Source organism: Podarcis bocagei (genome assembly GCF_964188305.1).
Source record: "Podarcis bocagei genome assembly, chromosome: 8".
Taxonomy (NCBI): Eukaryota; Metazoa; Chordata; class Lepidosauria; order Squamata; family Lacertidae; genus Podarcis; species Podarcis bocagei.
In genome coordinates this window covers 41,880,827-41,898,878 of record NC_138133.1, presented here as the reverse complement: position 1 = coordinate 41,898,878, position 18,052 = coordinate 41,880,827, and the positions used below count along the sequence as shown (strand labels likewise).

The following is an 18,052-nucleotide window of genomic DNA, read 5'->3' as shown; positions in this document are numbered from 1 at the left end:
GATCTGAGGAGGACGGGAAGCATGTGACTTTCACAAATGTACTTTCAAAAACCTGATCTCATTCAAATTATAAACTTATTTGTGTTTCTAGCAGATAACCCTCTGCTCAAAGTTCAATAAAACCAATAAAATGTTAAAACATGGGGAGCACTTTTGCCCATATGAACCCTCCTGTACCTCTACTAGACTACAAAGCAGTTCCCCACCCCCAGTTGTGCTGAAAGGTACCTATGTCAGTAGAGCCCGAGACTCTTAATTCCAGGGTTGTGGGTTCCAGCCCAATGTTGGGCAAAAGATTCCTGTGCAGGGGGTTGGAGTATATGACCCTCATGGTCCTGTCCAATTCTATGATTCTACGACCTATTTTTCACTCTCTGCCCAAATGCATATTCTGAATCACACACACACACACACACACACACACACACACACACACGGTCCCTTCATGGGGTGAAGCAAGTGCCTACTGTCAGCTCCACATGGCCGGAGGGCAACAAGGAAGCAAACAAGATTGGCTACTAGGTGGGGAAACCACCCCTGATACTTTTGCCCCCTGCCCAAGCATCCTTTAAAATCAAAAGACTTCAAGCTCCAGCAACTGCTCTGCAATTACAAACTAAAAAACTGACGTTCTTCAACCTGGTGCACATGGGCACCAAGGAAGGCTTGGGAGGGAGTCAGGTTCATGATTTCTGTTTACAGAATATCCCAGGCCCTGATTGAATGGGTGTTGTAATCTATTCCAATTGTAATCTATTCCAATAATCTATTCCAATTATATAAATCCGTGCTTCTATTTTTACAGGCAAATCTATTTTGATTTTGTGAAACTGTGGATAAACAAATCATTCATCCAATATTGCTAAAAAATAGTTTTAGCATATCAGCAGCCAGCTACCTACACCTTGCAGAACCCAAAGGAAATTTACAAGGAAACATACACACACAGAAAATATAACAAAAAGAATAGAATAAAGCGCAAGGATAGCTTGAAATGCATTTTACCAGACTATTTTTTGGTCACACTTGTAAGTATTTTGCAACTGATATGTAGTTGGGAAAAAACATTTGTTTTTACCTTTAAATAATTCTATTACCACTTAAGATATATATTTTAAAAAACCAGGAGTCTTGTGGCACCTAACACATTTTTGTGGACAACAGCCAACAAATGTACGAAGGGAACTAAGGGAGGAGGATTCTAAACAGTGAAGTGCAAGGAAAATGATATGCAGGTGAGTGCAGACTGTGATAGTTATGCTATTTCCACCATCCTTTGCTTTCCTTTGACTTCACTCTTTACAATCCTCTTCCCTGCCAAATGTGTGTATGTACCGTATGTGTGTGCATGCATAGATAAACATAAAGACACAACTGCAGGTAACATTTGATGAAGAGGACTAGTCTATGGAAGTTTATGGGGGATTCCTATGGGTTTGGTTTGTTTTGTTCTTGTTTTTATTATGTGTTTTGTGTTTTTATTTTGTATTTTAATGCTGTGAACTGCCCAGAGAGCTTCCAAGAAAGAGCATCAAACAAACAAACATCAAAATGAATTTGTTAGGTATTTAAGGTGCCACAAAACACTCTGTTGTTTTTGCTGCAATAGACACTGGTGTCCCTCTATCATATGATATATATCCCTACCGTTTCCCAGCTTTTAGTTATCTCAAGAGAATCAAGGCCACAATGTCTTCAGACCAGTAAAAAATAGAATAAAATATTGGAAGCAACTGCTTATAACCAGTATTCAGACAGAAAATAATTCTAACAGACGGTAAAGGGCAACTAACTTAAATTTACAGCAAAAAATACAGCTAGCTATTAGATCTCTCTCACACCACAAAATTACTGTAAATACAGGGCTTTTAAAGGCTGTTTTTTGTCAGTATAAACTCTGAAATGATAATTAATTAATTCAATACAGATTAATTTAGTCAGACAAATGGGAAGCAATAGCAGTTACTTCCGCTGTTAGTCAGCAATTCCAAGACAAACAGTAGCCTGGCTGCAGAATATACATTTCTCATCTTGCCAAGATGGAAAAATAGCTATCAAATATCACAGGCTGCAATCTTTTCTGGAAAACGACTGAGTTAGATCTTTTTATAGTGCAATCCTATACATGTCTACTCAAAAGTAAGAGCCTTAATGCTATGACATTTTGGTATCAGTTTCTATTACTAAGGTGTAAAACAAGATAATACAAAACCAAAATGGAATTCACCTTTTCTTTCTAGGTACAGATTACTGTGCTTACCAAATGAATCAAAGAGAACATAAATTATATATGAACATGAGCAATCATGTACCCATATGCTGTTTGTGTTCAAGAGCAGCTTTCATTGGAAAAGACAATTAGAACAGATGCTTAGGATTTTTAATATGCTGTTTGCCTAGATATGGGTACAATCTGGAGATGACAGAAAAATAAAAATAAGTCTCAGAATTGAAGCTGATTTCACAATCACAAGGTGACTTAGGGATTATCCAGACTTCCTCTTCCAGGCACAGCTCCGCACTTTAAAGCGCTCTGTGTGCAGAAAACCTATTGTTGTTTGCCCCGATTCAGTGGTAAAATGCAGGTTTGGACACAGAGCTTTAAAGTGCTGACCTGTGCCTAGAAATGTGGCACAAAAGGAATTGTGGGTGAGCCCTTAGAGAAGAACATGAAATGCATTCCCAATTCAATATGATTGTGTGGCTAGTCCATACTTAAACGTGTTGCTAGTTATAACTTGAAAAAGACAACTTCAAAGCTAGGGTTATGAATTTGACTTGTTTCAATAAACCATGATTTATGATTAACCATGTCAATGTAACCCCCGATGCTGCTAATCAAAATCAAAATTTAAAACAACTGATGTCCTCCATGTGGCTATGCTGGGGGAGCAGTAGGGTGGCTGGGTGGAAAAGAGGACAGGGCACCTGCGCTTCTAGAAGAGGGAATTTCATTATGTATAGCTAAACCTGCTGGAATTCCTTCTTCTTGAAAAGGAAAATGTTATGGATAGTTGTAGCCCAGAGCCTCTACACCTTACCAAATTAATCTGTGGAAGACGGAAGCCTATTAGAGAAGAAAAGGAATTAGGATTAAAGAATAGGGTGACATAAATCCGTATATAAGAATTTATGGATTTATTGTTGTAGGTATGCTTTTTTTTCTTTTTTCCCTTTTTTGTTTGATGTTGTCATTTTATTATTTTGGTTATTTTATTGTCTGTGTTTGTTCATCAAGTAAGAAAACAAATAAAAAGCAAAATAAAAAACACACAAATTAATCTGTGGAAATGATGTTTGACAGGTCTCCCTAGGCATAACTATGTTCATAATCCTAGTCATAAAAACCTTTGTCCTGGTTTCTTTTGTCATTCTCCTTGATGACCAAGTAATTGATTATCAAGGAAATTAGAAGTCTCCTCTTTCAGTTGCAATAAACTGCACTAGATGGTGAGCAGGGCAGAAGTAGGGAGCACCATCTATTTCTTAGTTAACATTATGTCTTTGATCAAATCCACTTTCTTAGGAGAAATCCTAGTTCAGGCCTTTTCATTTAAAGATAAAATTCCTGATTCAATTAAGTAGCTGAATACCGGGAATTATGCACTGATATTAAAGAATCTGTTCCTAATCTTCCATAAACAGCTTCCTCTGTAACTTCCCTGTTAGTATACAGTGGGTTCAGAGAATAAGAGTTATCGTTTCCCCTGAAAATAGTTCCCTGGTGGGATCTTTGTTACATTATTAATTACTGAATCCTCTTTGCACAGCTGGTCGAAACATCAAGTAATTTATTTGAACCATTTCAAGATCAATTGAACAACTGCTTCAGCTTCAGACTTAAAAAGTATTTAATTTACAAGCTCTATGGAAGTGGATTTCCAGTTACATTTTGGGGGAGCGGATAATCCAGGAATAGCTAGGTTAGGGGAACAATCCATCTCTCCCTTTCTTGTACCTCAGCTCTTCTATCTTCTAGTTAGAACCTGAATTCAAACCAAAATAAAATGGGCAGCACTTCACATACATAAATAAAATTGCATATAACATGAAATACACTCCCTGTCACCCTTTTTTACATAAAACCACTGAAATTCACATCTTTAAAATAAGAAAGCAGCACTTTTAAGCTAAAAACAGAAACAAACAAAAAAACTTCCTCTCCCAACACTTCTGTCTAGCCAGCTGCTAAAACTGACTAGAAGTATCAATTAAAAGGAATGTCTAAATTTAAGAGGCGAGGAAAATGTGAACAGCAAGCATGACCAATGTAGTAACATATTCTGAATATGTAGTAACATATTCTGATAACATATTCTGAAAGTCAGTGGCTCCATAGGCATTCTCTATGTTCCTCTAACACACATTGGCACACACCAAGAGATGGAACAGTTCTTCTGGGGGAAATCAAGTATGGCAGCAAAAGCTTAAAGAAACACCCTCCTGGAGGGTTACTGTCAGAAACCCGAGGGAACTGTAGTGGTTACAGGGTGGGAGACAACTCTCAGATGGGGGAACTGGATGGACTCACTTTCCCTCCTGTTGCAGCCACTCACTAGTTCACACAAATTCAATAAAAGGTGGCTAGCAGGCACCGCCTCCCCTTTCTGGTGACAAAGGCAGCCTCATGGAACAGGCTTCTACTGGAATGCTTGATGGGCTGTGAGATCTGACTCCCTCTCCTTAGTGCTTCCCCCCCAAAAAAACATTCCGATTTATACAAGGGAGATGTCATAATAAAAATCTAAGTATAACCGGGCTGTGAAAATTATACAGCCACATATGTTTTTGGCTAGCGGCTTGTCCAATGTTGAAGGACTAATGTAGAGTTGTGGTTCTGTGGCAACCTGTTGAAGTATAAATAAAACAGGGGCCTTGTTAAACCAATGGTCCTTGTTCCATCTCCATGTGCAGACTAATTCTCATGCCCTTGATCTTCCCAAGAGTCTATCTGATAGTTGACACACTTTGGTGTCACCTTCAGCAACAGGATTGTGAAGAGCAGCTGGAACTCTTTTTAGCTCTTGATAGAGATGAGGCCTTCCATTACTTACAGCCTCCTATCACATCCTCTTTACTCAAAACACTAACCTCTACTGCTGCTCAGACCATCTCAAAATGCTTCTTCATCCACATGTCCACTCTGACTTTAAGCCGTTGTTTCCTGTTACAACCCTTCCTCCAGTTCTACCAATATTCTGCACTTTATTTCCTTCCCTTCCTTTCTTGCCCCCACTCTCAGTTTTAAGACTGTAAGCTCCTTGTAGGTAAAGACTTGGCTGTTCTTTACAAATGAAACTCTAAGGTGTCACGTACAGCAATGGTACTGCATAAACCAGAGGTGTGCAACCTTTTTGGGTCCATGGCTCCCTTGACCAACTACATTCTTTCTGCGGCACCCCTGTGCAGCTCAGGAGCCCAGTTATGTCACCCCTTGCCTGCAAAGCTGGCAGCCACTCACCACTTTTTGAACACCCCCCTTGTGGAGTGTTCATCAGCCTCCTCTCTTCTCCCCTCTCCTTGGGAGTCCTCTGGGCAGCTGCAGCTGCCATCACTGGTCTCTGAGCTGCCCCTCCTGCCCCAAAGAGAGATGCCTCCTCACACTGCCCCACAGGGGCCTGAGAAGCACCCCCTGGCCAGCCCCAGAGGCACCATTTGCCTGGAGAGATTGTAGCCAGGGCTGATGCAACTAACAGCTGTGCAAGACTTTGGGAGGCAGAAACGTGAGAGGGCATCAGAGGTGGGAGGGAAGGAAAGAAGAACAGAGACCAGTGTTGCCCAATGCACCCCTGACTATCATTCAAGGCACCCCAGGTTGTCATGGCACACAGGTTGAAAACCACCAGCATAAGCGATTAATAATGATAGTGATGAAAATAACAGAGCCTAATTCAAAAACAAAAACTATACTTAAACTATTTGGACAAACATTGTAAAAAAATAATACAAATAAGACTACTGCTCTCCTTTTTGAGGGATTCCCTATTTGTAAACATCAGATCATCAGACAAAACAAGCAGGGAGGTTGATGATGATGAAAGCACCAATTAACATGGAAGGAAATGGAAATATCCATTTTTAAACAATTGAATAAAACACACACATATAGCAACACGGTTAAAGAAAACTCCTCAATACAGCCTATTCTTTCTTAATCCAAAATCATGATAACTGAAGCTTGTGCTGATCATGTGCTAGCCCGCTTCTATCCACAAACTCCTCAATTTGCTCCTCAAAAGCACAACTCAGAGGAAGGTTCAGAATTCAGACGATAAAGTACCAACATCACATTTCTGTGTGATGCACGTGCCTGCCTGTTATAAAACTTTTTAAACAGAAACAGAAAAGCAAAAGCTCTTTAGATAATATTCAAATCCAAAGCGTGGTTGAAATCTGTAACATGTTAAATAGTAAATCTACAGCATATTAATGTATTAGTGTGAAAGGTTATGGGTCAGATCCAACATACTACAAGTGGGTGTCCATTTGTGCAACAGGATTTCACCTCCCTTTCCTCCCCACAGCAGCCCCTCTGGAGCAGATTTTGGCAGCATGCAGGGGGGCTGAAATGGGGAGAAGAGAAACACAAAGTATTGTTGCACAAGCCGGCAGATATCACTGGATGTCACCCTGTTTAATGTAGCACATATAATTTTAGTAATAGAAAAAAGAGAGTACAGTGGTACCTCTGGTTACAAATGTAATTCATTCTGGAGGTCCGTTCTTAACCTGAAACCGTTCTTAACCTGTGGTACCACTTTAGCTAATGGGGCCTCCTGCTGCCGCCGCACTGCCAGAGCATGATTTCTGTTCTCATCCTGAGATAAAGTTCTTAACCCGAGGTACTACTTCCGGGTTAGCGGAGTCTGTAACCTGAAGTGTTTGTAACCCAAGGTACCACTGTATCTATTGAAACAACCTCATAAGGTTATGAGTTAAAGAAAGAATAGTAAGTCCTAATTTTATCTCCCTTCCTCCTCCCCTTTTCCATGTGAATTCTCTCCCTCTTAGATTTTCAGAACTAGCCATGGCTAATGTTATGCCTGCACGAGAATCTTTGCTGGCCCTGCTTAGCTCTCCCCAGAGTTCTGAAAGCTATTTTTAATGATAGTTGCAAACTCATATTTGGTGCTTACCATGGTTCGATGAAATACTAGTACACATGTGCACTAGTATATACTAGTACGCTACATCATGGTTCAGGCCCACTGTGAGCACCTGCAATGGTCAGGTAAATGCTGGGACTCATAGGCCCCAGGAAGGCCATTCAGAGCTAATGCTAGACTCTGAAATAACTTTTCATTTTCTTTGTTGTTATTTTTTTTTTTAACCAAAGTGGTGTCCATGCTGCAAAGTGGCTGCCAAGGCTGCATCCACCCACCATCTGCTTTTCCTCAGAATGCTTCTGGGACCTGATGCCAAGAGGTATTCTGGGAAATGAAAACGGCAGGTGGCAATACCCTCAGAAAGTGCTTCACTTTGCAGTGCAGCTGTCACATTGAGAAAACATGTTAAGAAGTGACAGAGCTACTTGTTAAGCTTCCTTGATGCAAAGACCAGGGTGATATGGGAGGTCCTAGGAGGGGCTTTTCTCCTGGACTCCTTCAAACCTAGCTCTGATCTTGCCATATGAAAATAAAAGGGAAGGAAAATTCTCACGTGGAAGTGGAGGAAAACTGCATGAGCCTAGAGGCCACTGCTAATCGTGGTTAGAAGATCATGCCTGTCATTGGCTCATGTATGAAGGGAGTTCTGGACCAACACTGTTGTGGAGCATTGCACTGGTACAGTGAACCAACAGAACCAATCTTCTATAAATGGTTTGTGAATAAATTCCTAAGAACCCAAGAAGAGTCTACTAGATCAGGCCAATGGCCCATATAGTCCAGCATCCCATTATCACAGTGGCCAACCAGATGCTTGTGGTAAATCCGCAAGAAGGATTTGAGCACAAGATGATTCTCCCACCCTGGTTTTTCCAGCAACTGGTATCCAGAAGCATTATTGCCTCCAACTATGGAGGCAGATAAGAGCCATCATTTGATAGCCTTTTCCTCCGTGACTGTATCTAATCCTATTTTAAAGCTGTCTAAGTTAGTGGCCATCACTGCCTGCCACGGGTGCGAGTTCCATATAACTTTGTGCTGCATGAAAAAGTACTTTCTTTTATCTGTCCTGAATCTTTCAAGATTCAGCTTCATGGAATGTCCACATGTACTAGTGTTATGAGAGAGGGAGAAAAACTTTTCTGAAAAACTTATTCCATGCCATGCATAATTTTATACTTCTCTATCACGTCACCGCTTACTCACTTTTTCTCTAAACTAAAAGTCCCAAATGCCGCAACCTTTCTTCATAGAGGAGTTACTCTTTCCCTTTGGGTGCCCAGTCAGAGTAATGGGTGTTTACTCAAATATATTATACTAGCTCTGCACTCTTCTATAACTACAGTATTTTTAAAAATAAATGTTTACACAAATGCTAATGATTTTAGTGTGTATCTCAGATGATATTTAAATTAATCTTAAAATCTGCAGACTAGGATTTGGAAAAACATCCTTCAGATGTTTTTCTTACATTAAACAAAGAAATGGAATGGAACACGATTTACAGTTATCACAATAACCACGTCAGGTGCTGTAGCACTTTTTACCTGACAAGTCAAAACTGTAAGACATGCTAAGAGGCCGGATTGCTGGAAAAAGAAAAGAAAAGAAATCAAAATGACAAAAGAAAAACAATCTGTTTTTAAGGGAACACAAAGAAAACAGAAGGTTAGTTTAAATGAGAGACATTTCAAATTTTATTATACAGGCCAATCTAAATCTTAAATGAGTCAGACACTTTTTCTTTACAGCAGTAAAGGTGTAAGTGTAAACACTGCCACAGCATCATGGGAGGTTGGAAATACATTAACACCTGGATCCTAAACATGTATTTCCCTGGAAGGGCCAGTTTAGCTAATATTAGCTCCACATGCAGAGCACAGTGAGTATGATATTTAAAAGATCTTTACTGCATGTGCAGCCCCCAATATGCACGTCTATAATATACCTATCATTGTTGCACATTCTCATCAGGGATGATGCTGGTGTACAGATACTCTGCATAACTGGGCTGCACATGTGGTGATAATCTTTTAAACATTACACTGCCTTCACATTACATAGCCATAAGTAAAGGCTTTCCTGAAGCCTGCATGCAGGATTAATACCTTCTAATTTGGCCCGAAGTCACATCGATTCCAGTAAGGGCCACTTGACACATGACAAATTACTTAAATGAGTGTAGAAAATTGCATATAAATCTTTGTGTACACTGTCGCATACAAAAAATACGAATTTTTGTTGCTTCACATGTTTAATTGCAAGGAAGTTCTGACTGCTAGCAGGTTTCTGTGGCATATACAGTAGTGCCTCGCAAGACGAAAATAATTCGTTCCGCGAGTCTTTTCGTCTTGCGATGTTTTTCGTCTTGTGAAGCATGCGCCTCTTCAAGCGGCTTTAAGAAAAAAGTGCAAGACGTTTTCGTCTTGCGAAGCAAGCCCATAGGGAAATTCGTCTAGCGAAGCAACGCAAAACCGAAAAACCCTTTCGTCTAGCGAGTGTTTCGTCTTGCGAGGCATTCGTCTTGCGGGGCACCACTGTACACATGCAAAAGCAGACCTGCATTTTTTCAGCTTTGATTTTGTAAATTCTATTTTATATTTCAAAATTATTTTGTTATAGGGAATTTGTCATGTTAGAAGTGGCTATGAATGTACTTAGGATCACTGGTAAAGTAAAAAAAAATCCTGTCACAAAGATGCTGCTGAAAAAGTTATACTGTAATAGAAATACATGCATAAATACATAAGGAGGGTGGGGGAGGGTGGCAAACATTATGGCACTACATTTCAAGGAGGTAGGCACATGCAATTGCAGAGGTACTAAAAATAGTTTGGTCAATTAATCTCAGTACTGGCATAAAATTCCTTACTCTACTCCCAACTGTAAATTGCCATAACTATTCTTATATAACTATTCTTCAAAGATATCTATCATTCTTTTGATGAGAATAAGGTCATCTTGGCTGTAAAAAGAGCAGTTATTGGTGATTATAGTGTTTTCTCTAAATGCTTACAGTGCTTCACATACTTCACTCAGTAATCCTTACAACAACCATGGAATGTAGGCCTGTATAATCCACAAATTACAGATGCGGAATTAAGATTGAAAAATGGTGGTCTGCCTAAAGCTGCCCAGTATGCTAACATTTGAACTAAAATATCGAAAAGGGCCTTATTGGTTTACAACTCATGCTTTTAACCAGCTGACTATATATGCTCTCATGAAAACTGAAAATAGGCAACTGCTTGCACTGCTGGTGCATAATTATATACTGTAAAGCTGGATGTGTAAATAGGTAACTTGAACAGCAATAGTATTCACACTGAATATTCTGACACTATAATTTAGGGGTTGCTAAACTCCACTTTGGAAGAAAAGATCCATCCTCCCTAAGCAAATTTTTCTGCCTTCTGGCAGCAGCAGTGAAAACAACAAAAATTAAAGTAACACTGTGCTGGTATGGGTGGAGCCTAGTGCCCTGATGGGGATGAAGATGGTTCCCTCCCCATTTATAGGCACTTCCTTCTTTATTGCCTGTTTCATTAATAGTAGATACACAAGTCCTCTCACGGTGGTGCTGTTTTATGACTTTTAAATAAAAGATTTAATATGTGAGAGTTTCAGCATTTAAAAATAATTAAAATAAAAAATAATAATTAAAAATAAGTGTCAGACAACAAATATCTCTCTCCAGTTGCATCAATGCCCTATAATTTCATTGACTTGTTTTTATTTAGTTATTGAGAGGATGTGTGTTCTTGTCTCCAATACTGCAGCATATATCTACTTTGATTTTTATTAATGTAGAAAATGGTATGGGTATCACACACACTCTTCTCCAAGCTGTTACATGTGGACTAGATATCACACTATTGCATTTAAATGGAATCTTGTAGGACTACTGTGCAGAAATTGAAAGAGAAGTTAAAAACACACACCCCATACACCAAAAGAATAAGTGACATGTTGCTTTGTACAAAAGGAAAGCAACCACTGCTACTTGTCAATAAATTAGTGGAAAACTACTCCATGTGTCCAGCACAGGTGACTGTGGCAATTATATTTTCCTAGACCAACATAAGAAAAATGAAATAACTGAACATTGAAATAGCTGGTCTAAATCACTGATCATTATTATTACTTTAATAAATACAGAGTCCATGTGCCTTTTAATAAGCAATCAGAGCTCCTGAGCTTGCAGACATTCCATTTCACTTTAATGACTATTCTTATGAAGAGAGCTCAGTGAACATACTGGTTTTTTCACACCTGCAAGAATCAAGCAACTTAGGTACAATCACCACCTATCAAAATCAGCAGGTGGGTTTTGTTTAGCAATTTCCTTCCCTCTTTAGCTCTTTACTCCCCACACCCCCAAATCAGCACAAAAGGACATTTCAGAACAGTGTGCAGGTCTGTGGGGAATCACTGGAGAATGTCTCATTCCCTGTTCTCGTGATAGAAAGCTCTGCTTCATCAATGAGCCTTCAGTAAGCGGAAGGACACCAGTTGGATACAAGCCATTAGCAATATGCAATAATTTCATCAGCAGAGTACCACCTAGGACTAATATAATCAAAATCGAAATACCTAGCCTGCTGCGCCTGATCTCATCAGGAGAGACGGGTCTCAGTTTTCTTTCAGACTTGATTTCTTCCAATATTCTTTCATGGAGGCTACGTGGTCTTGGTGGGGTTGGTTTTAGTTTTCTTGCAGAGGCCTTGTAAACATTAATATAAAAGTAGAGAATTGATGCCAAACACTTCACAAGAGATGTGTACAGCAAATTATTATCATGGTGAAGTCTTTCGTAAACTAAAACACACATAGGGTTATGGGATGGATTCAGGCATTGATCCAGACAGGCTTATATAATAAACCTTACTGATTCTGAACTAGATCAAATTCAAGATAGCAGGTCTGATAGACTTTGTTTCTTCATGTTGTTTCTCATCAGTGCTCAATGCAAAGGCAGCTAATTTTTTTGGTAGTAATTGTACTTGCCCCATTTAGAAATTAAAGTATTCCCCCATTCCTTTTCAAATAAAAAGGGTATATTCATCAGGAACTGGGCATGATAGGGTAAAAAACAACAACTAGGAGGCTACAAGTTAAATGGGAAATATGATTTATAGTGAATTAAAACCTCTCCTTCCTTGAATCAAGAAATACAGGTGCAAATAAAAATTGATATTGGAAAGTGTGTGGACAGAGTCAGGAATGAAAAAACCCAGCAAGCAAACAACAAGGCTAGCTGAAATAGGTTTGTAAGGAATGCGTATTAATTCAACAGGGAGTCTGGCAGCAATAAAGTTAGTGCTTGTCTGAATCCTATGTATGTTAAATACCAAGGGTAAAAGATAGCATAACCAAGAGGAGGAAGTGCATTTGGGCATACCTGTCCCTGGTTAAATGGCCCAAAAAGTGTGTGAGAAATTAAGAGATGCAATGTCTGGGCAGGAATTGGCCACAGAAGGGAGGAAGAGTACAAGACTCAAGCTGAGAAAACCTACTGAGAGCAATATACTGTGAGCAGGGAATTCTGATTAGAAGGAAAGTGAAAATACCAGAGAGTTTTATTTTAAAAGAATTCCTGTTACTTGTTTTAACTTTCTATGCAAGCATTATAAAGCTGAAAGGGGATAGATTATATGGAAAATGTTTGTGTTTTCTATTCTACAGCATTTTTCAGGTGAGAAGTGGTAGGAGCATCAATAAAAACAATTATTGCAAACAAAATATATTTAAAAGCTACATCTTAACTAGGAAAAGGCACATATCAGATTACATACTGGATTTAATGGAGGTCGAGATCGGATAAAGTCCAAGATAATGTCATGAGCACTCTTTTTTAATCGTGGAGGGATATCCCCATTGACCTGAAAGAGAGAAAACTAATGTTTTATCTGCATATCTGTATCATCTGGTAATTTGAAAATGGAAACAGGGCAATGCATCCTAAAACCATCATAATCACTGAAACGCATCAACAGTCTTCAATCAGCTAAGGGGTGCTGAAGATAATAACACGTTGTTTGACATTAAGAATTATCTTTGATGAATCAGACCAAAAATCCAGCACTATCACAACAGCCAAAAAGAAGCAAGGCACAATGGGACGAATTCTGCTTGCTGCAGCCATTGGCAACCTCCACCTACATATTGCCTGCATTTCACCCACCCACCCAATTGCCAAAATGATCATAACAGCAGCTGCTGGTCCAGCATTCTATTCTCACATAGGCCTGAAGGCTACAAACAGAATATGAATGCAAGAGCACTTTCCTCACTTGTGATTCCCAGCAACAAAGCTATAAGGCTTTTTCCGCCTGGGCCCTCTCTCTGTGTCTCCCTCTGTCTGTTTCTTTCTCTCTTTTACTTACTTACTTACACACACATTCTCTCTCTCTCTCTCTCTCGCTCTCTCTCTCTCTCTCTCTCTTTGGGCTCTCAAATTTCAGCGGTGCCCCATGCAATGCTAAAATTCAGCACCCCCTCCCTCTCGTGCTCTGTTCTACACCACTGTTGAAGCATCCCTTGTGGCACCAGGACCCAGTGCGGACAAACCAGTCGCACAGCCTTTAAAACTGCCTCTGCACACACCATGGAAGAGGAAGCAATTTCCAGAGGAGTGGTCTACAGAACAAGAGCGGGCCTGCAATGTCCAGAGGTCTGCATAATGCCATCTATACAAGCTGCAGGGTTTCCACCACTATTCTATGGATATGTGTGGAATCATAAACCTGACTTTCACCAAAAGACACAGTGAAAGGTGGTCATTTCTTTTTTAACTTGTGTTGTCACAGCTTACCATAACTTTCCTTAAAGTATAGCGTTTGGATCGAATATCATCCATCAGCATCTCATACGGAGTGAGCTGATACTCTATGGGAAGAGGATTGAACTGACGTTCTTTAACTTTCTTCAGTTTCACACCATCTCGCAAGTCTCGCATGACCTGCACCCAAAACTGAGCCTGAAGAATCAAGAACATTAATATTTTTCAGAATCCATAATCAAATGTTAGCCCACTAAGAAAAATAACTAAGCTGAGCCAAAACATAATGATCACTAGTTTAAATTAAATTTTATAACTTTTTCTTAGTTGTGGTTTTAAATATAAAATTTTATAAGCTTTTATAGGTATTATATAAATTGTATAGATAATGTTTATAAATTTATGATATTCTGATGTTTTTATTGTACACTACCACAATATGTTTAAAGAGTTGGAGGTTTGGAAATATGCTTATCAATAAATAAAAACACATGAACAGTAAAAAACACAAAAAACCACACTCCACAATCATACACAATATTTGGCCACAATATTTAGTGTATTATTTACAAGGCAGTATTACCCAATCAGCAGTTTTTAAATCATCAAGATCAGCGCTGGAGTCATCAGTTCCTTCTCTGTCCATTTCCTGCATCTTCTTCAAATTCTGCAGGTTAAAATAAAAGGTAGATATGTTGCAATGAAACAGCAGCAGTATGGTCAGAATAGATCAGAACCAGCCCTTTCATAACCAAAAGAGGCTTTACACTAGTGGAACGGCATCTTTGAATCTCAGCCAATATATTTGCAATGTGGGCAACAGATGATGAATAGAGTGGGGAAGAAGTGGGGCCCAGAATCAAAATGGTAGAGACAGAGAAAGGAGGGGCACAGGCAAGAAAACAACACAAGGTTAATGAAAGGGGTTCTAGTTGTTTCAGTTCTACCTTCAACCCTTGTTACTCTGGGTTTGATGTCAACGCAGGACTTAAAGAATGGACTCTGGCTTATCAGTGTTGGATCAGTGGTTGCTAAAAAAAAGTTGTTATCCATGACTTGATTCAGAATGACACTGCTGACCTGAGATCTAAGAGGGTGGTATCAACGTTGAAGCATGTGCTACTGGCTAGCTGCTTCTAGGCAGTTAGATTTGCAGATTATTCCCTTTAGAAGGTCTATATGGTCTAACACTGGGGGCCCATTAATACCTGTGAGTGGATGCATTGGTTTCTGTTTCCCCAAAAAGTGAAGTCTATAGGTTGAGTAGGAGGTCCTTTTTGGTGGGGTACTCATATACCTAATATGAAATGTATTTGAACATCCTGCCCTATCTCCAAGCTATTCACCGTACTACCACCACCACCACTACTAATAAATAGCTGACATTTGTATAATATTTTCAGGTGTTAAAAGCACTTCACATACATTAACTAGTTGTAATATTTACAACAACCTTATAATCAACCTTATAAACTTGTAATATAAGGAATGAAATCTGTTCATCTGTTGTTTAAATTGGTTTATTTCTAGATTTCTAGACCTGACGTTTTTAAAGGTACTTTATTTAACTTGATGTAATAGTGTCATATTTGTCACAGTTGTGTCAGATGAAGCCATGTGTATGTTTCCCTTCTATTGTTTTCTTATTATTTCCTGCATCTGTATATAAATCTTTCCACCAAGGAGATTTAATTATACACTGCTCTGCTTAACACTAGAAATCTCTGCACCCCTGCCAATTGAAAGTTTTGTATAAATAATGTGACACATTCCATTATAATTTCACCTAACTGAAACCTGAATTTCACTCATTGTTGTTTCGGGTAAATAAACTAACTTTTTGCTAAGAACATGTTGTAAAAAGCTGCTGAAAATTTAATGATCCCAGAAAAGGTTGACATCTGTTGGGAAAGATAATACAGGGAAATCTCCCCTGAGAGATCATTTGAAAGCTTGAGCCATTGAGAGAGATTGTATTTCCTTCTTTATTTTAAAGAACAAGAGTTACTGCTTTCTATACAAAAAGACAGGTAATAGACAGTTTGGATGCTTGACGTGTAAACTCTATTGAGTAAGCATGTTGTTGTTGTTGTTGTTGTTTGTATTCCAGAATTGTAAAACCAATTCAGCCTGACTGCTCTATTATGATCAAAAACTAATGAAAATGAACATTAGGGCAGCAAGTTTCATGGCAAGAGGTTTAATGACATCACTACTTCCAGCAAATTAGTCATGTGCACAGTCAGCTTCTGCAAAAATTATGCAGAACAAGTTTCTACTGAACTCAATCTGGGGGAAAGGCTGTAATTCTGAACAAAATGCAGTGAGTGCACTTCCACAGCAGGCTCACCACACAAAGTATATACATCTGTACACATTCTAGTTTTATCATATCAGCATGAAAAAATAGACCCTGTGGATGACATTGAACAGAAGTCGAATCCTCAGATGAGATTTGTTGAATTGACAGGAAATGGCTCATTCTTTATTGAGCCAAAGGTCACTGCAGCATTAAATCAGAGTGCACACTCTAAACCTCTCCAGAGAGCAGTTATTTTAAGAGCTTTCTGGTCACCACAAATTTAAGTCTATCAATGTTTTAATATACTACCTATAAGAGAAATGCTAAAAGCTGCAATATTAACTTCATTTACCTGGAAGTAAGCCCCACTGAATTCAGTAGGACTTACTTCTGAGTAAATAAGATTAGGATTGTACTGCAAGTGACTGTCAAATCTCTGTCGTCAAAAGGAATTGTTAAAACTAAAAGGCTAAAGTTACCAAAATCAGGTTGCCATTTTAATATCAAACTTTCATTCAAAATTTGCAAATGTGTGAAAGCTCAGCATTTGTCTCATATTTAAGTATGTGCAGCATTACATTTGATCCCATTACATATTTTATTAACTCTTAGGGCTGGATCCTCTAGTGGAAGCCAGCACAAGGATTCCTGCTAGTGCAATGAGGCTTTCCCCTCTTCCCAATGCATCACCCAAATCTGCTCTGGAGGGTCAGGAAAAACACCCTGAACAGCACACAGTGGGAGGAGAGGGGAGATAATTCTGCTGGGCAAGCAGAAATGCTTGTAATGATTGAACAATCTATTTAGTGTTGTATTTCACCCTTAAATATTTAATTTTATCACAATGCCTGCATAATTAATTTGTGTTATAGAGTAAATCTGATGAAATTAATGAACCTAAGTTATTAATTAATTAATTAATTAATTAATCAATGAACCTAAGGTATTAACTTCAATGAATTAACTCTGAGTAGAACTAGCACTGAATACCACCATTTATTTTTATTTAGCTGAGTTTATTATATGCAGCACCATACTGAACAAACTTGAAACTGTAAAGTATGAAATGAAAAGAAACAGACAAGAGAAGAAATCTGTTGAAACTGAAGAACAGAAATATTGTTGAAGAGGAATAACAAAAAGAAATAGGACCAGTTTGAACAAGCCACTGGGGAACCAGCTCCAGTTGCGCCCCCCCCCCCGCCTCTCAGGAGGAGACAGAGGAAAAGGGAGGACAAAACCACACACAAACTGCCCTGACTGGGACACACAAATGATGTACTGTATAAGAATCTTTCATATCACTAGAAAGGTTCAAATATAGGAATATTTCAAGAGAGAGTAAAAGCCATAGGCAGGCTAGGTCTGGAAGAGGACGAGAAAAGGCTCTAAAAATCCTACCTATCAAGTCCAGTGGCAAGCATCATCCTTACAACAGAATGTCCTCCAACCTATTCTGGCAAAAATTACCTTTTTTGACATAGTATGTGTACATATTAGTGTACAGAAGAACGAAACAAGTCTCAAAAATGAGTAAAGCAAACACTCATGACTTTTACCATGCTTACCTCTCTTGCACTTTTAATTCTGGCCAAGAATGTGTACAGCTCCATTGTTTCTGCAAATAGTGCCCGGCACACTGCTTGATAGTGATTTGGTGCATCTGATCGAGTTGGTAGATGAGCAGCACAGAGCTAGGGGGAAACAAATGTTTTAATGATATACGCATCATTGTTCTTGCATTATTGTTGTTGTTGTTGTTGTTAAATTTGTATACTGCCCTTCATCTAAAGATCACAAAGATCAAAAAATACATAACAATGCAAAAAACAAAAACAAACCAATAATGCCCTTCCTATAAAC

General features: G+C 38.9%; 2 protein-coding genes across 7 annotated transcripts in view; both read right to left on the bottom strand.

The window, feature by feature from the left end:
• CEP76 (centrosomal protein 76) overlaps positions 1–18,052 on the bottom strand; it is a 138,401-nt gene that overhangs the window by 59,038 nt on the left and 61,311 nt on the right. The window lies entirely within an intron of this gene.
• The window catches only part of SPIRE1 (spire type actin nucleation factor 1), an 85,354-nt gene that overhangs the window by 22,469 nt on the left and 44,833 nt on the right, over positions 1–18,052 (bottom strand). For 3 of the 6 annotated variants that reach the window (XM_081205591.1, XM_081205595.1, XM_081205593.1), the window contains exons 4-9: positions 17,758–17,883; positions 14,471–14,554; positions 13,921–14,085; positions 12,902–12,988; positions 11,700–11,829; positions 8,654–8,695 (exon numbers count right to left, since the gene is read on the bottom strand). In XM_081205591.1, coding sequence (XP_081061717.1) covers positions 8,654–8,695; positions 11,700–11,829; positions 12,902–12,988; positions 13,921–14,085; positions 14,471–14,554; positions 17,758–17,883 — 634 coding nt within the window. The remainder of the gene's footprint in view (positions 1–8,653; positions 8,696–11,699; positions 11,830–12,901; positions 12,989–13,920; positions 14,086–14,470; positions 14,555–17,757; positions 17,884–18,052) is intronic. The other 3 variants (XM_081205592.1, XM_081205596.1, XM_081205594.1) reach the window with 1 other exon arrangement.